Source organism: Cordyceps javanica, chromosome 1 (genome assembly GCF_051103115.1).
Source record: "Cordyceps javanica chromosome 1, complete sequence".
Taxonomy (NCBI): Eukaryota; Fungi; Ascomycota; class Sordariomycetes; order Hypocreales; family Cordycipitaceae; genus Cordyceps; species Cordyceps javanica.
The window spans coordinates 6,805,484-6,824,286 of NC_139295.1; the positions used below are offsets into that span (position 1 = coordinate 6,805,484).

Below are 18,803 nucleotides of genomic sequence, written 5' to 3' on the forward strand. Positions count from 1 at the left end.
GTGTCGTCTGCCGCTCAGTGCTGGCTTGGGGAGCAGGGCTTAGGGTGAGGCGACATTCTGTTCAATGTGGCAGAACCTTTCTGATTGTAGTTCTTGATCGGCACCACATCAGCTGAGCAAAGTCGGGGCCGCGGCGAGGCATTCCACAATCAACCCACACAACAATTGAAAGACTGCAGGGCTCGGCGCGTAAGTAGTGCAGATACCGCGTAGGACGGCGACGGCTGCTAGGGTGTCAATCAAGTACAGTACATTATTACCCACTAACCTAATGTCAGCAATATTGAAGTACTTTATCCTCCTTTGTCAGCGGCCGTGGCTGAGACACCGCGTGAGTTGCAATCTCTCGTGCTTAGAAGCCAAGGAGCTAACAAGTTACAGGGTTTGAGTGAACTGACGAGCGGTGCCCCGGTTGCCAGGCCTGCCCGGGTCGTAAACTCGAGGGATGACCAGGCTACAGGCAGTTTAACTAGTGGTAGCAAACTGCGTTAGTGGCTCCTGTGGTTAATCCCGAAAGCGATGCTCAACGGTTGGTCGACTATGTTGCTTCCGTGCGCCCACACACACACCACCTCTTCAAAGGGCGGGCAGGGGAAACTCTGATTCTTGAGAAACAGCATTTGAAAATAGCAAGGGTGCGTAATGGGCTGGGCAAGGAAAAAAAAAAAAGAAGGTTGCTCGACATTTACTGGCGGTGAGTTTTTGCTTTTCCTTTTTTTTTTTTTTTTTTTTTGCCCTGAGAGTAGCTGGGCTTTTAGCAACAAGTAATAACTGACTATGATGGAAAGAGCTAGCCAATGATGATGAGAGGAGTAAAGTCCGTCTGTATAAAAAAAGTATAGTTTTCGTCACAACGGTACATTCACGGCCGGTCTCATGGCCCATCACCACCACCAACGCCATGTCGTTTCGAGAGTCGCAGTGCAGAATAAATCTACTGGCCCGATAGAAGGCCCAATCAATCCATGACAAGCAGGGCGTTGTGAGACCCCCTCCCGAAGGAAAAAGGTACTAATGATGAGCAGGTGCGCGCGCCTGCACACCACTTTCGGGGGACAGGAGAGACCACGCATGTATTAGTACGGACGCACTCCGGGTTAGTTGATTGGCTGTATATAACCTGTCCTGCAGTCCGCCAGGACCCGTCACTCTGGATCGGCGGGCTTTCTTACCCGTTGGGCATGTTATATGCCCATCAGCTGGGTAGTGTCTGGATTGGGGGTACTTTGGTAAGCCCGGCTGCATGTTGAGCTGCCACATTATTAGAATGAAGGACACGCCGCCGTTGATCTCTTGGTCGCAAAGTGGCTTCCACATCCTCAGCAACAACAGATGGCGTCAATGAAGCAGCCGACTCCTCTATATTGCACTTTACGAGTCCCGGTATTTACGACCCTAGGTGTGCAAACCAGACTACCTTGGTCGCGCCGCTAACAAGGTCGGCCCACGATACCACCGCGCGAAGCCATGCCTCGCCGCCCGTCACCAGACCGTTGCCAGTTTTGCCGAAGAAGGAAGAAAAAGGTGAGAAAGGGGCATATATGGTTACACGCTCTCATTGCCGCGTCTTGCCAACCCCATCCAACACTTTGCTAACTAGGGCACGGAACTTTGAAACTATCATCAGTGCGACGGACAACACCCATGCTACGCCTGCAGCAAGGCCAAGATCGAATGCGTCTACGCAATACCGCCGCCAAATGCGACCGATGCGACCGCGCAGTCTGCTGCGAAGCAAAAGTCCTTGAAGCCGAAGCTTCCGGAGCCGACAACGCCGGCCGCGGCATTGCTGAAAGGCGACGACACGCGTGGCAGCGTCGAGGTGATGCCGGCCACAGCAGTAAGCAGCTCAGGTTTCTTGTCTGCCAGGGATGCGACATGCGCGGGGAAAGATTCCGGTTTTAATGTCGAACCGAATGGTATGAAAACAATTACAACGCCTGAAACCGATATGCCGCGGAGTCGCCAGGTCCCCAGAGCAGTGTGTCTTTACTAAATTGATTTTTTTCCCACGGTTTAGACCCCGAGCAACCTATACCAAGTATCGAACCATCAGTGTCCCGGAGAAGCTTTTCCGCAAGTGACGCGGAAGATTTCTCTGACACTTCATCCTCGCCACGACCCCCTCCGTACACCTCACCGCATGTAGACTGGCCCCAAGCACGCGTCCTGCGCGTCCTCGACAATGTTCTGCAATGGGACTGCGTCACGTTCTGTCTGATTGATCGAGAGCGATTCAAGCTCGATTTCCAGACGGGCTCGGGAACGTACTGCACGCCCGCTCTGGTCGACGCCCTCCTCGCCCTGTCGGTGGTCGTCTTTCGCGACAACGTCGTCGACCAGGTCGCCAACCGCGGGGCGGAAAAGCCAGCGTGGGACATCTTCAGCGCCACCCTCGCCAACGAGGCCATCCAGACGCTGCACCGCGGCGCGTGGCTCCCGGAAACCGTCCCCGATATACAAGCGATTGGCGTGCTGGCGCTCTATTGCGCCTGCCACGGCTGGGAAGACGAGACCCGCAACTTTGCCATGGACTTTGCGGAAGCGATCCGGAAACACTGCGTCCAGAATGTAGGCGTAGCCTGTGCACCGACGACTGCTCGGCGCGCCGCCGCCAGCACGTACTGCGGTGCGATATCGCTGAATCGGTAGGAAGCTCCTTCGGCTACTCTCGGGCGAGAGGAGGAAATCAAGAGCATTGTTGCTTACGCGGAGTAGATTGTTGGTTCAGATCAAGGAATACCGTCTGAATCTGTCCAAAGACGTGCAGAGAATGCATGACAAGTTGACGAAATCCAGCGAGAGAAGCACATGCGATAGCCAAAGCTGGAGAGTCCACCTGTTACGGCCAACACTAGGTAATAAACGAGAAAACTAGACCGACCAATCCAAAAGAAAAAAAAAAAGCAAACGCGCATGATGCTAACGTACAACGCAAGCGAATGAGATGCTCATGGCAGACTCTGACTTGCGCGGAGAGGACATATATCTCGTCGTGGCAGAGCTCTACCAGTTGATTGAGCAAGTCTTCAAGACGTGCTGCGTATCGGAAAAGGACCGCACCTTTGACGATGCTACGGCGACGTACATCAAAGGCCTCGAGTGGTACCAAAACTTTTTCAAACACTCGGAGACTTATACGGGCCGCGAGCCTCTCATCTTGTTTGTGCAGTACGTGTTTGGGGTTGAGGGGGGGGGAGGGGGACTTTTCCTTGCAGACCAACAGACACTCTAACGCGACTCCAGCACATATTATCACTTTTGCATCCTCAGCCTCTTCACCCCGTACGTGATGGACCAGACCCCGATTGGCCACGGCGGGAGCCCGCCCGGTACGATTTGCGAGGAGGCTGCCCACATCATCCTGAAGCTCATGCGACATCACGATTCCCTGGCCGGCGACACGGAGCCGGTCGGGTTCATGCGTTTGTTTAAGAATGCCTCACTCGAATTTCTGCACATTTACAAATCGAATTCGATGACGACGAGCTCGGCGGAGGAATGCTCGCAATAGAAAGAGGGAAGGGGGCTGAATCACGAAGACTATGACATGATGGACGAAAAACCTTTTACGATTTCAGATTGGACGTGTTCCGGGGGAGGGAGAGAGAGGGGGGGGGGGGTTATGGGACGAGTGCCAGTGCACAAAATTTGCGTATGATTAAATCTGAATAATGCATTCAGCAGGATCGGGAGGATTAGCCGCGCTGGCAGCTCCCAGGTCCTTGGCTACCAACTCTGTGTGGAACGCCATGTTCAGTTGGGTTGTTTTTTTCGAAAGGGATATTAGAAAGCCATTTGCATTGGCGCGTCGTTGCATGTGCAACTCTGTCTCTGCTGTACAAAGCAGCCTGTTTTTTTTTCTTTTTGTCTTCTCCCTTGCTCTCGTGTGTAGTCGCCGCATCCCGGTTTCCCTCCCTCCCTCTCCCCTCGTTCATTCCGTCAATGGAAACAGAGGCACGGCGAAGCAGTCGTCCCAGCCCGTGTTGCCGGAGATCCAGTGCGCGCGCAGCATGGCGAGCGCCTGCAGCGGCCCGTCGGAGGCGTCGTCGCGGCTGCCGACCTCGTGCAGGCGCTGCTCGACGACGGCCATGTCCGAGGAGTAGCAGCGGCCGCCGGTGCCGGTGCCGGCGTCGGCGTCGGCGCCGGCGAGCCCCGCGCCGGCGACGATGAGGGGCCAGCACACGGCCTTGGGCGGCACCGACGCCGCCTCGGCGGACACGATGAGGCGGACCAGGTGGCGGGCGTCGGCGATCCTGCGGTCCGCGTCGTACCCGATGCCGGCGTGCGCGGCCAGGGTGAGCTTGGCGTAAAAGGCGACGGCCGCCTGGTAGATGCGGGCGAGGGCGGCGCGGAACGCGACGCGGGGCATCTCGTACCGCTCCAGCCACCGGTCCGGGTCAAAGGCGGCGATGCTCTCCAACACGGCGCGCACCGAGGCCCGCAGCGGCAGCAGCAGGCCCGCCGCCGCCGCCGCCGCGCCGTGCTCGCCCGACGCGATCTGCTGGCGCAGCCGGTTCACGTCGCCGATGCAGAGGAAGAGCTGCGTGGGGCAGGGAAACGAGACGTGCAGCGTGGAGGCGTAGCACGTATATATTTCCTGGTTGGTGAATGCAAACGCCCCGGAGATCATGTCGGTGGAGGGGCTTGTTGTGTTCATGACAGTAGCCGATCTGGAAAAAAAAAAGAGACGTTTTTGTGTGGTCAGTGCTGCTTCAGGTTCGTCCATCTTTTGCGTGGTCCCCCATCCGTGACTCACACAATGACGTGAATAATGGCGAGTATATTCGCCTCCTTGCGTTCCAGCACTTTTTGTATGCCGCCGCTCACTGACAGGAGTGTGATGAAACCCTTTATATGAAGGCGCAAATTTGGCGAGTTGAAGTCAATCTGTCAAAAGCCTCGTCAGCGACATTGTCGTGGCCGCCCGGGGGTCGGCGTGTCGTTGGACGCTTCCCTCCCGGCCTTCCTCCCTCTCTCCTCCTCACCGAGGGTTTCCGCAAAAAAAAAAAAAGGCCCTACATACCTCGCTGACTATCAGCCCTATGAGCCGGCCAAAGACTCTTGTGACGCCGTAGTTTTCGGGCCTTGCAATGTCTCTGTTCAGGTTCTGCAGCTCCTCGCCCATGTAGCGGTTGTACTTTTGCCTCATGCGGGCCATTTCGGGCAGCGGCTCCGTCTCGACGCTGCTTCCCAGCAGGCGACAGGTGCGCGACATGCTGTGGGCCAGGGCGCCCATGATGAAGACGGTAAAGGTCGGTCCGGGGCTCCAATTGATCTTGCCTGGTTTCCTGATGAAGCTGCTGGGCAGCATCAGATCCTGTTCTGACGTGACGGGAAGGACCGAGTTCCCTGGACGCGGCGGCGCGCGCGCGAGCGCTCACATGGTCAGCTTCCCCGTGTCGAGTATCTCAACAAATGGGAGACAAAGAGAGAGAGAGAGAGAGAGAGGGAGAGGGAGAGAGCTCAAGGTCTAGAAAACTTACAGTACTCGCAGGCTTCCACCCAGTCCCATCCTCGCGGCGTGACATCGTGGATGAAATGGTGACTGGCGCGGCGCGCGACAATGGTCCTCTGGCTGTCCGGGGCCGTCGACGTCGACGTCGGCGTCGTCGCCTCGCTGTGCGCCGGCGACGGCTGGTTCTTGGAGGGCGGGCTCAGCGACTTGGTCTGCCGCCCGCGCACAATGATCTCGCCGGAGATGTCGCACGGCCTAGACTTGATGGCGCAGTTGCCGCAGACGGGCTTCTTCTCGTCGCACTTGACGCGGCGGGTGCTATGATTCCGTCCCCCCCCGGGGGGCGGAGGTCAGCTCTTGTGCGCCTATTTCCCTTGTCGCCTCTCCCCACACGGGTGTGTTTGTGTGTTTTGGCTTCTTCTTCTGCTTTAAAGAGGGTATGCGACTCACCGGCATGTGCTGCAACCGGTCCTCACCTTGGCGGACCAGCGCCTCTGCCTCGCCGGCCCAGCCGCGCCTGGTGGTGTTGGCATGGACGGATTCTAGTTTTATCGCGGATCGTCCCCTCCCCCCTTTTTTTTGACAAACTAGTTTCGCAGTTTCTCGGTACCGTCTCTGTTTTTTTCTCTCTTCAATCCTCCGTTCCGGTACGCCGGGGGGGGTATGGGCGAGAAGGGTTTAAACGCCCCCCTCCTCCCCGGTCTCCAGGTAGGCAGGCGTGCGTGGCGGGAGAGAGAGAGAGAGAGAGCTGGGGAAAAAGCCCGTTGATTTCGGCGTGGCGTCAGGACTAGCCCCAGTTCAATTCGATGTAAAATTGTGAACTAGCGGCAGTTCTTCCTGCACGGGGCAATGCGGAAGAAAAATGACAGTTTATCTGAAGAAAAATGTCTCGGCGCTGGTGCACAATGATCCCAACATGGGCGGAAGGGGACCGGGGGGGGGGATGCGTTGAATGTATGAGCGCAGTCAAGTTTTCGAAATCAGCCAACAGACATGACAGTCCCCATCACGCAGCGACCCGGCCACGTCATGCAAAAAAATGCTGCAGCATCTAGTTAGGGTGAAAATGGGCTCGCAAAGCCGACAGAGGTATGTAGGCACGCCGCGACTTGGATGGGGCGTGCCGGAGCCAAGGCTGAGTGTACTGGTAAACTAGCACGGCCCAACTTTATTTTGGCGGATAGTCTCCGAACAAGCAAGAAAAGCCCAACCCGGGTTGATGGCTGCAATCTGAAAGGGACCATTCCATCTACTTTGTCACATCGGCGGAAGGGGGGGCCAAGGACTACTGGTAGTAAATCGCAGGGGTGTCCTGGTCTTGTGTGGTTTGGGTCAAGTCGTTCGACTTGCGTAGTACAGTACCCGACGGGAAAGCGGGAAAAAAAAAAGACTATACTGGTAATACGCAATCGTTTAGTAAATCTAGCAAATCAAGACAGCTAAGCGAATTGCCAAGACGTTGACGCAAAAAAATTATCAGCCAGGCTTGGTCGCGCCAACCACAGCACATCCCACTTTTGGTTCGGATACCAGAGCTTTTCTGCCAAGTTCCATCGTCGGCAAACTTTTGATCGTAAGTCTGCTGTTCCTTCGCCCCGCCACACAAGTACTGCCGGGGAACGGAGATAAGGGACTCGCTCGCGCGCGCGTGCTCTGGTCTGGTCTGGTCCGGGGTCCGCCGAGGGCTGACAAGGCGAGCGTAAGAAGCTTATCATACCTGCATGTGTGTGGGGAGAAGAGTCCCAAGTAGACGAGAAGAGGTATTAGAAACTGAGAAATTCGTAGTATGTTGACCTTGTTCGATTGGTGGTGTGAAACGGTGCCCATTCATGTCTACGACATCTCGTCGTCTGCTCTCGATACTCACACCACTTCCTCTCTTAAGCCACCCACCCTATAGACGCGGTTTTTTTACTCTTCAAAAGTCGAAAACTGGAAATGTATCACATCGATCCTTTTGCCGAGTATTAATTAGCCAAAGCTCCACCCTTCTCCTCTCTCCTCCCCCCAGATCCTCCGATTCTCCCACGACCCTCCACGTCAAACTCACCAGTGTCCGCGCTTCCACCCGGCCTTGACCAGGCGTCCGCACTCGGCGAACCCCCTCTGGGCGTAGAACCGCCTCAGGGCCTCGCCGCCCTCTTTGCTCTCCGGGTCGACCGTCATGACCGCGACCACGCTCCTGACGACCGTCGGCACCACCACGGCTGCTGCTGCTGCTGCTGCCGCCGCCGCCCCCTCGCCTCGGTCCGGCCACCGGTGCACCACGGTCCCCTCTCGCACGCGCCGCAGGATGCGCGCCAGCAGCGCCGACCCCACGGCGCGGGACCGGTGCGCCGGGTGCACGAACAGGCTGAGCTCGGCGGTCGGCGGGTACGACGCGCGGTACGGCGCCAGGCACGCGTAGCCCAAGACTCGATCACCATCGCTGTCGCTGCCTGTGTCGCCGTCGGTATCGTCATTGTCCTCGTGGCGCACGCCGTCCGGGTCCGGGCCTGGGCAGGAGTCCGGGCCTGTGTCCGTGGCGACCAGGTACGGCAGCCCGCGGTTCCGCAGGTCCTGCCACCCGTCATAAAAACTGGCCAGCCGCGGCACGACGCGCTTAAGGCTGGCCGAGGTGTGCAAGATGTAGTGCGCGTTGATGGCCCGGATCTGGGGCAGGTCGGCCTCGCGGGCTGCGCGGTAGGTGACGGTGTCAGCCATGATGGTTTCCTGCGTTTGCCGGCTACCTTTTTCCTTCCTTCCTTCCTTTTCTTCTTCTGCTTCGCCTTTTTTCGATACGAAAACCGGGATGGGAAACTATTGGCGAGTCAATGGACAGTATAAAACATTCTTAAAAAAGGATTGTTGATGCCAAGTCTTTTCTTGAAGAATTGTGAACAAATGCAGGCAAGTGAGTCACGTAAATGTCTCCGGGGATTGATAGAAGGGCGTGTCTCGGCGGGGTTGTTTGTTGAACCGATCCTACACAGTCACGCTCCCCAAACTTGTAGTCTGTTCTCTGATAGCCTTGAGAACAACTAGTAAATACAGGCTCAATTTCAATAAATCCAACTAATTTCATTGGTGAAAATCACTATACGAGGTGATTGCAGGCATGAATGATGCATAAAATGAGCCTCAACTGGAAGCTCCGCAACCACACCAATGCAAAAAACGCCGACAAAAGGCAGAAAACTATGTGCTGTAAAAAAAAAAAAAGTGTCCATACCCATGCCCCTGCTAAACATATGCTGTCAGGAGACAATCCTTGAAAAAAAAATATTAATGCGCACTGGCTTTTCATTACAAGGTAGGTTTCTCGCCTACTGTTTTCTCAGTCGTGAGTACAGGCTCGTTTTCAGTGACGGCTTCTGTTGCTGTCTTGTTCTCAGGAACAGCCTCGATTGCCGTCTTATTCTCAGTGACGGTCTCTGTTGCTGTCTTGCTCACAGGGACAGCCTCGGTTGTTGTCTTATCCTCAGTGGCAGACTCAATTGCTGCCTTTTTCTCACTAACAGCTTCAGGCGCTGTCGTATTCTGGGCGACTGCCTCAAGCACCATCTCGTTCCCAAGTTTCGGCTCGCTTTGGGCATGCTGAGCCAACGTGGGCTCCACAATCTCTTTTTCGTTCAGCCGGTCATCGCTGAGCTTTGTCGGAGTCGTCTCGGTCGTTGTGCTATCTGACTTGTCTCTCAGATCTTCCGAGGACTCACGCGTTGGGGTCATCGGCCTTCGAACCGGCGTGGTGGAACCCGGTGAGTCTGTGGTCAAAAAGGCGGCAATGTTGGCAGACGACATGCGTTGCGAGTTGCTTCTTGAATGGCCACCACGCTGGTTTTCAGGCCGGGTCATCATTTCTGCCTGCATTTGAAGAAACTCCTTTGAGCTCCACGAAGCTCTGTGGACACGGGCAGCGCGTGGTATACTGCTGGCCGAGTAACGGGAGCTGCCGCTGTTTGCGCGACTGCGCTGGCCGCTTCCAGCCGTCTGCGCCGCGAATCCGGGCTGTGGCGGCGAAATTTCTCCAAGCTCATCCTCATCCTCAATCTTGGGAGCGCGTCGAACATTGCGTACATTGAAGCCTGGCTCGGTAAGCTCCGGCTCTGCCTCGTCTAGCTTGAGCGGCTCAGGCAAGTCGTCGGTGCGCTTCTGCATATGCTCGAAATATTGGACGCGCATGTCTACAAACGGTTCAGTGAACTCTTCCTTGTTACGCGACAGCGACATCCACGACGAGATGATGCCGACGGCGGCAAGAATCAAAACGACGACGGCAAGGAACGCCTGAATCACAACAATAATGAGACCAATCGCGGTTGCACCGATGCGGTTCACATTGTAGTCGGCGACAAAAGCAATGGACAGCCCAGTAGTAATGACCTTTGAAATGGACAGCATCCAAACGGCGACTACCGTGTTGCGTGAGGATTCAAAGGCGGCCAGCTTGATAATGACGACGGAAGAAATGATCTCGAACAAGAACAGGCCAAAAACCTGGGCCAGCGGGGTGCGAACACCGCCGCCAAGGAAGCATGCACGGATAAACTGATAGCCTAGATAAACAGCAAAGTACCACCATCGAGTACGGCGATAGCGGCCGGACAGCCAACCGAATCGCTTGATAAAACCCACGTCTTGGTGGACAGTGGGACGATTCGGGTCGTCGTCAGTATAGACGATCCTGGTGATCGGAACTGAGGCGTACAGACGGTGCTGCTCGGCCGTCTCCTGCTCGGCGCGTTCGCTATTTCGAATGGCGGACACGAACGGGACCTTCTTAAAGAGCTTCGCGCTTTCGAACCGGATAGCATCGGGTGCGGTTGAGTACTTGCCATGCCGGAGGCGAAAGTAGCAGGCGTACGCAGTTAAGCCTCCGATGCCCACGAAGAAGAACAAAAAGACCAGGGCCGCGATCGCGGTAGGGCCATCGGGGCCGCGGAGAGAAAATTGATACATTGCGAGCGTAGTCATGACGAAGAATGTAACGAAGCAGGTGCGCAGTAGGGCCGAGACGAGGTAGCCACCAAGGTGACTGCGAAAATAGTCGAAGCCATCCGTTTTAAGGAGTTTGAATCTGATAAAGAGATCTAGCGTAAACTTGAACATGACCATGAGAACAATGATGAGGCTAATCATGGCCATGAACCAGATCAGGGCCAAGGTGAAGGCCTCTGCGGGAGGGATATTCACGGCGGAGAGTGTGCCGGAAAGGCCGGGCCAGGTACCTGGCATAGGCATCCCTGGCGTGTTGGGCGCACCGCCCCAGGCGTAGTCGTCCAGGTCGCTGATGGGCGAAGGCTTATCCCCAGATTTTGGATCAGCTCGTCCGTAGATTTGTTGCGTCAAGCCTCCATTATTGTTGATCGGGACAGATCCAGCACCTCCGACTTGGTTGACGCTCACGACGTTGCCAGTAAAGGAGCTGATGGAGCGAACGAGGTGATGCGTGGCAAACATGCCTGAGGGCCAGGCAAAGTTACTCCACCAAGCGGGCAAGACACTCGGCCAATTGACTGAGAGTGCGCCAGAGAAGAAAATGTATTGAAAGGTCTCAAAGACGACGAGGACAGAAAAGGAGTGGGCGTAGTGCATGCGCATATGGGGGATGCTAACGCCATAGGCGGCGGTGATGAAGGAGGCGAGTACGGCGGCAATGACGAAGACGCCGACAGTGCTTCCGATGGCATCAGGGTGCGACAAACTCTTGCCGTTGGACATGACGGCCTGGAAGCAACCAATCTCCGTCTCGGTAGAGTTGGCAAAGATCTGAAGACGGGCAAAGCCTTCAAAGTCGGGAATGCCCATGGTGACTTGGGGCATGTCTGCCACATCGTCGTCGGATAGAGGGACGACGGCAAATGCACTGATGCGATTGTCCGAGGTGAGAGGGCACAGGGTGTCCATGTGTGCTTTGCAAGGATCGTAGGTCATGTTGAAGCGCGTCTCGCCGTAGGCCTGGATGGACAGATGGAGAGCGAGCGACTCCTTTCGAATATTGCTGGCGCCGTCGAGACGTAAGAAGACGGTATGTTCATCGTTGGTGCTGTAGTAGGCGATGTCCAAGGTGGAGAAGTTGAACAAGCTGCCGCCGCGGAGACAGTCTGCAAAGCCACCCGAGTAGAGAGAGGGCCGGGGGGCAACGTCGAGTTTCTGGATGTCACCGTTAAAGTCGTAGCCCTTGATGACTTTGGATTCGTCGGCAGCCGCGGTGGACAAGGGGAGGGCGAGGAGAGAAGCAAGCAGGCAGAGCACGGCGGTCATGGACCGCGCCGGCCTGCGGTCGAGGAGCATCATCTGCTGCGATGGGCGAGCAGCACGCACGCACAGGTGCGGGTATTAGTTGCTGGAGGCTCTCGCGTTTGAACGAGTATGGATCGCAGGAAGGTGGAGGTGGTTATTTCGGATACGGGCGGTGGAAGCAACGGGGAGCGAGCGTGTCGATGCGGAAAATATTATGGCATGGAGGAACTGATGCGACGACGGGCTCAGCAGACGAGGACGGGCTTGCTTGTCGTGAGAGAGGAAAAAAGTGGCTGGCGTTTCATCGGAATAGGTGTCGGGATGGTGTAGCCAAGTGTTGTCCAAGCCCACCAAGTACTAAATAAATCGCCACAAAACAAGGTAGGGCCGCACCAGGGCCAAGGCAACGTCGACGATTCGAGGCAGTTGGGATCGTTTGATGACGGTGCCGGGTCGGAGGGAGACGAAGTAAATAAGCCAAAAAGAAAAAAAGAAACAAGAGCAGAGAGGCGGCGATTTCCCGATACAAAAGGTTGTTTTGACGCAGAAATTAAGCAGGGGCTGAGATGGTTTGGGGGGGAGGGAATGTTTGGCAAGACAATGGTATGGGCTTGTCAAACAAAAACATGGACCGAGATGGCGAGCGAGATTGGGCGAGCAATAGAGAAAAGGTGAGAAACACGAGGCCCAAGCTCAGGCAGCTATTAGTTACTGAGTACGCTGATAAGGCTAATGATACCTAACGAACCACAGTGTACCTCGTAATCCGTAGGTACTTGTAGTGCCAAGATTGCCCAAGGAGTTTTTGATTGACCTTTCTGATACCACCCTTCTTTTTCTTTCTCTTTTTCTTTCCCCATTTTCCCTTGGGCAAATCGAATGTTGCTATAAAAATCGCAAATCACCCATACCACCAAGGTTCGCTTTAGAAAGAACATTGCTATTGACCCCGATAGAGTTCAGGGCCCAGGTACTTATACTCCGTACTCAGTACTGCCGAGCTTCAGTGGACCGCGGGCGAGGCGACTGGCGGCGGAGGACGGGAGGGCCGCTGTTTAGTGGAGTCATGCCCGCTATAGTACCTACATTGCTACACTTTTGGCAGCTGGCCGCTGGCGCCCGCTGGTGCCCGCTGGTGCCCGCTGGTGCCCGTTATACTTGACTACGAAAGGTAAGGTTAGCACCAGTTAGGTAGGTACCGTACCTTGGCAGGTGCTGTAATACTTAATGTACTCCGTAGGTAAGTTAGGTATCTACTTCAGGTACCTAGGTAGGTACTAAGTGTGTGTAAGGAGTAGAGTACCTTAGTAGATAGCCCACCAAAGCCACAAGCCAGGGTCGCTGCAGCTCGCTAAAAGGTGCCGAGTCTCGGAAATATATCGACTGTGGAATGAGTACATGCAGTGACGACTACCGAGCACAGATTATATCAACAACTTTTTTCCCCAAAGGAATGAATCAAATAAACTTGTCTGAGATGTGATTTGTACGGCTCGAAATATTTTCCCGGGAAATTTCCCCGTCTTCTCCGCTGGCACCGATACTTGCCTACCTATATCCCATTAAGTAGTACCTAGGCACTGATTGGCCAAGTAGTACGGAGTATAAGTAGATGGTTGTATAGGTACCTACCTAGGTTAGTGGGTAGTGGTATAGGCAGGCAGGCAGGTACTGAGTATTATACGACGACGCCCCTGCAAGTAAATAGTGGAACGCGTTCAACCTGGCCATCATCCCGACAAGCTCGTCCCGCTCATCAGAATCGGAGAATAAATTCCATTGCCGATGTACCAATTACTTATAAAGGCCACTCAAACATGGTGACGAGTGTTCAAGGCTACAAGGAAATAAGCAGGAGAGACCCATGCCACTCCGTCTCATTCCTCTTTTGCCCATTGACTCAGCATCATAAATCAGTAGCCGCCCGTCAATCCAGACGTACAAGCAAGCCACACGGCCCAGACTGTCGAATCACATCAGCCAACTACGTAGGTAGTTATGCTCAGTTTATTGTGACTCAGAATTTTCTTTGCCACAGTCGTGGAGAAGAGGGCGCCGTTGCCCTTTTGCATTGGGGTAGCCGGATAGGAGGCCGATGATTCCTTGATGAAACCTGTGGCGATTGCGCAGCTAGTAAACATCTTTCCATCAAACGAATGGGATAATAGGTTACTATGGCGGTAATTTCTACCACATATCATGCCTCTTTTCAGAAAATGCTCGGCCATAATGAAACGAAATTGTAAGATGGGACTCTGCCCAAGAGTAGGCGGCGCGGGCTCTGAAACGAATTAATAAATAACATCGAGATGAAGCTATGCCCCTGTGAAAATTACGTAGCTGTATCAATTCCCTAAAAAAAATCCGAGGAACTGTAACGAATACTATTTTGCTAGCTCTGCTAGTGTATCATTTCCCATTCTTTGTCTCATAACTCCTGCGCTCGGCATGCTGCAAGACGGCGCTCATGTAGTTAAATGGGCTGCCAAACGTAGGGCATTCGAAGTCAAACTCGCTGTCGTCGTAGTAGGCGTAGAGCATATAGTCGTGGCAATCGAGGGTAACCTCCATACCCGGTCGCTATCTACAGCTAACGCGCAGGTTCTAGCCTCCAGATAGAGAACTATCGTCGAGCGCGATAAAGAAAGTTGCGGGCATCCTGGACATTTTGTGGTGTTAATAGTGTGGGATTTCCTATGCTACTGAATAGAGTAACAGAACAGTGAATAACAACTGAAAACAGAACAGTGAATAACAACTGAAAACAGAACAGTGAATAATAACTGAAAACAGAACAGTCAATAACAACTGAAAACAGAACAGTCAATAACAACTGAAAACAGAACAGTCAATAACAACTAAAAACAGAACAGTGAATAACAACTAAAAACAGAACAGTCAATAACAAATAAAAACAGAACAGTCAATAACAACTAAACACCGCCGCTACCGCGCACCTAGAACATCCCGCTCCCACTCAGTTCATCACTGGCTCTAGCCTTTGTGGTCGGAATATTTTCAATCAAGGTTTTGAACACGATGAGTGCTGTTACTCGCGGCCCTGTTTTCGGCCATGTCTTGAAAACCGGGTTATACTCTGATTTGACCCTATCATGCAGCGGCAGAGAGTTCAGTGTGCACCGAGTAGTGGTTTGCTCACAATCTGAAGTTCTTGCCGCGGCAATCAGAGAGCCTTTCCAGGCAAGTCGGTTCAACGGCCAGCTGAAGAGATTATTCTAATCGACACCAGGAAGCAAAGACGAGGACTATAGTTATAGAGCAATACGATGCAGATACAGTGGAGAAAATGGTAGAGTTTCTATATACCGGAGATTACGGCTCGCCGCTTCACGAAGCTCAGGAGACGAACGATGCCTCTGCAGCTGGCTCAACAGCATCAGATGACGACCTCTTACAACACGTATCTCTTAACTCCATTGCAGATTACTACGGCATCAAAGCGCTTGCTGAACTCAGCAAGGCAAAGCTTCAACAAGCATCAGAAAATGCATCAAATAAAGCATCATTACTCGATGCGGCAAAAGAGGCACTGGGCCGAACAGGAGACCTAACATTACATGCTATGCTAGCTAAAGTAACTGCAAAAAACATCCGGCAATATCTGGAAACAGATCAGTTGGCTGAGCTAGTTGGGAATTTCGGCATCGAAATTCTTCGAGATATTGTTGCCGCAGAAGATACAATGCGATCTAATATTACCCATCTTCAATTTGAACTTGAAGCTGAAAGAGCTCGCCACGAGGGTGCCAAAGCAAGGTCTACTCGAATCGTGGAAAATATCAATAACTGCATGAACACGCTAAAGGAAAGTGAAGGATGTCGAAATCAGAGCTGTCGAGCGAAATTCAACTGCTACATTGAAGAGCGTGGTCAGTCTTTTGAGCCTTTATTTTTACTTCGCTGTTCCAATTGCCGATGCCGGCATTAGCAGTTTGTCCTTGTATCCTATGATAAGCTAAACCATGCGAGTTATATACGAACGAGCTTGAGAAAGTGTGAGATATGCGGAAGCAGGACACTGGCAAAGACTCATCTGGATCGACTAGCATCGCAGTACGGGCTGACTGAATCAAGGAAAGCTCGGCATGCCGATGGCTCTCGCCTCTGCCTACCAAATCAGCGGCGAAAGTAAACAAGCACTTGAGATGCTGGAGCATGGGGTGGCGATCCGGAAAGAGATGTTGTAAGAATGTGGTCATCCACGTCGACTAGCATCGTGGTACGCACCAGCGATGGGCTATGTACGTCAACGGACAACTCAAGGAAGCAATCGAGGGATTAGACAATGTCGTGGCTGTCGAGAAGGAGAAACTGGCAGGGACTTATCCGGACTAAGCAGCATCGCATCACGAGCTAGCAAGTGCATACAAATTGATCGATTCCGGGACATAATCTGAACATTGTGTTGGGTAGATGAATACCATGTTCTAAAATGGCAATGAAAAAACACCCTGACATGAGACGATGGCTACGATGCGTTGGAGAATTTCCAACCGATTTCAATATTGGCAAACGGGTGGGAAATAGAGCACAGTCAATAGAAGAGCGGAAGAATAGAGACGAGCCTGGAGATGGGATCGAGTAATCCCGGCTCCCGCTCTGGACATTCAAGGTGACGCGTGCAAATTCAGACTCAATCGCAGATCCAGAGCACTCAGGTGTCTTTGTCCAAGCCTGTATACGGGAAAAGGACGTTGGGTATATAGGCAGGGCTCCAGCGTCTCTCGGTCATGCAGCTTTGCGGCCGACGGCCCGGCGGTTGGCTACCAATAAAGAAAGGCACTTGGACGTTCCTTATGACAAAAGTCTTGACAGTTCCCCGGCACTATACAATGCGGTTGGGCTAAGGAAAGGGAGATGTGGATGGTATGCATCCATGCTTGTTGCCATCGTCGTTGTATCCGATCCGTGCAGATGAGTGTGGAACAGCTGGTCCGTACTATCCGTAGACGGTATAACGGTTACTGTCGGAAGAATAACCCCCTTCCATCCCTCATGTCCCAGTCTTTGTGTACGGTACATCTCCCCGAGGCCGGCGACAACGCTGGCCAACATTCGGATCCGTCGGAGCGTCGGCATGCAACGGACTGACTGCCTAACTGACTGACTTGCGGCAAGTCGTCCTGCCCGTTGCAGACTATTGTCTCTACTCTACAATTTATATCTTTTTTTTTTTTGTGTGTTTCGTCCACCTCAATTTGCCGAGTAGGTGGCGACGAGATTACTCTCTACGGCGAAAGATGGCAGCGACCCGTGTGTTTTCGCCAGCAAGCAAGAAAGGGCATATCGACACTGGTGGCTTGTACTATTATATACATGGGCACGTATAGCACGGACCTGAGCCCCCGAGAGAATTACTTTTTCCGAAAAATATAGAGAAAAAAAGAAGAAAAAAACACAACTCCGGCGCAAACTGTCACGACCCCATCCGCATACTCGGTTGGATGTCCGGACAAACGCTCTCCAAAATTTGCCGTCGACGGGGTCCGATGTCCGAAAGCAACGGGTGGGAGGGGACATGGGGTTCGTCAAGGGGGGGGCCATGAAAGAAGGCGGGGAAACTGTTTTTTTTTATCATCCGTAATTTCAGACGTATAATGTTGCTCGATATCCCAATGCTCCGCCAACGGGATCCGCGAAAAAGCAAAGACCGTGTCCGGCGCGGGCAGCTGGACCGGATTCCTCACAAGATACCTGCCAAGGCTCGCTGGCCGCACCATGGAATAGATAGTGCTCACCATGAGGTGAGAATGGGGGGTTGGGGGCTTGAATTTTGTTTTTCCTTCCCCTTCTTTCCGTCTCTTGCAATGGTTTCCCGTGGATGAGCAAGGCTGGGCCAAGATATACAGCCAAGCGAAACGCCTCTCTGCCATCCCGCAACGGGAAGACGCGGTTGCGCTGGGCGCAATCGGAAATCACGCACTTTCGATTCGATAAACAGAGACTGGGGGTCCCCTTTTATTACTATTATTATGCAGCACATGGATTGGAACTGGAGCGGTATTGCACCATCGACTCGCGCGGTGGTCTCACAACGTGGAGTGGGCGGCTTTTCCGGATTGGGCAATGCCTCTGACGTTATAGTGAGGCTTTCTGGCAAAACCCTTGGCCGATGTTCCGAGGGAGGGTACAGGTACATGGCGGAGCGGACGGAGGGATGATGGAAGGAGAGGGAATGGAACATGGAAGACATGGGAATATGCAGTTTTTTCATTTGTCTTGTCTCTGCATTTTTTTTTTGGTGACCACCTTGATGATCGATTTACAGTTCTCATGCTGGGCTAAAATGCGGTGATAAGGAAAAGGCTTCCTCTCTGGGACAGTAGGAAGTAAAATGTTCTTATTCCGTAGAAGCTACAGAGTTACTTACCTGGAGTGTCAGAGTGCTTATGAGGTACGCCCACAGCTAGCCACACGTCAGCACCACGTTCACCTTGTTATTCCCCTCGACACGGGCAGACATTCCCCATCTTTCGGATCCCGAATCGTGTGCATCACGATGGTCTCTTGAGCTGGTCACTACTAGAGAATAGAGAGAAATGTTGGATAAGCAACAATCGCGACGAGGCCCGAGGACGGAAAATGGAAAGACATGTACCTGTACAAGAAGCGACTACTGGGCTACGTTGGCCACAGGTAGCCACAGGTTAGTAGCCAATGCAAGCCACTGTAAGCCACGGCATCGTCAGGTACGGGCCTACCGGCTCAGTACTAAAGTACCTAACCAACTACTTACTGATGAGTACGTACAGTAAGTGAGTGAGTGGGCGGGCCAACGGTTCGGGGACAAAGACTTACTTAGGTATCTTTGAAGCAAACTACAACGCAATTCTCATACTGTCCTGGTCAGAAGTACCTACCAAGTACCCAGAGTACTCACAGCAAACGCCGACAACTGACATCCAGCCAAGGTGCGATGAGGAGTATTAATAAGACGCTCCTTGCTCGTTCAAAAGTCTCTTCTACCCTTTCCCTTCCCTCTTCCTCTTGATTCACTCATCATCCATCTACTTCAAGAAATCCTTCACCCCCAGCCATTGCCGACTCTCCCTCCGTCCTGACTACCTACCTACCAAGTACTTACCTAGGTAGCTAGTTTGCA

General features: G+C 53.3%; 4 protein-coding genes across 4 annotated transcripts; 1 reads left to right on the forward strand and 3 right to left on the reverse strand.

The window, feature by feature from the left end:
• Positions 1–1,467: 1,467 nt before the first annotated feature.
• Positions 1,468–3,514, forward strand: V2A60_002072 (uncharacterized protein; the record flags this gene model as incomplete). The annotated part of the gene is made up of 5 exons (XM_083253424.1): positions 1,468–1,524; positions 1,628–1,919; positions 2,021–2,629; positions 2,940–3,171; positions 3,247–3,514. 5 exons carry the CDS (start codon positions 1,468–1,470, stop codon positions 3,512–3,514), a joined length of 1,458 nt encoding a protein of 485 aa, XP_083109550.1.
• Positions 3,515–3,934: 420 nt separating this feature from the next.
• On the reverse strand, positions 3,935–8,161 carry V2A60_002073 (uncharacterized protein; the record flags this gene model as incomplete). Its single annotated transcript, XM_083253425.1, has 5 exons — positions 3,935–4,673; positions 4,760–4,890; positions 5,027–5,379; positions 5,487–5,776; positions 7,509–8,161. The coding sequence occupies 5 exons, from the start codon at positions 8,159–8,161 to the stop codon at positions 3,935–3,937; spliced, it is 2,166 nt and encodes a 721-aa protein (XP_083109551.1).
• Positions 8,162–8,743: 582 nt separating this feature from the next.
• V2A60_002074 (transient receptor potential ion channel family protein) lies at positions 8,744–11,731 on the reverse strand (the record flags this gene model as incomplete). The annotated part of the gene is made up of 1 exon (XM_083253426.1): positions 8,744–11,731. The coding sequence occupies one exon, from the start codon at positions 11,729–11,731 to the stop codon at positions 8,744–8,746; it is 2,988 nt and encodes a 995-aa protein (XP_083109552.1).
• Positions 11,732–14,089: 2,358 nt separating this feature from the next.
• Positions 14,090–14,251, reverse strand: V2A60_002075 (uncharacterized protein; the record flags this gene model as incomplete). The annotated part of the gene is made up of 1 exon (XM_083253427.1): positions 14,090–14,251. The coding sequence occupies one exon, from the start codon at positions 14,249–14,251 to the stop codon at positions 14,090–14,092; it is 162 nt and encodes a 53-aa protein (XP_083109553.1).
• Between the last annotated feature and the right edge of the window lie 4,552 nt (positions 14,252–18,803).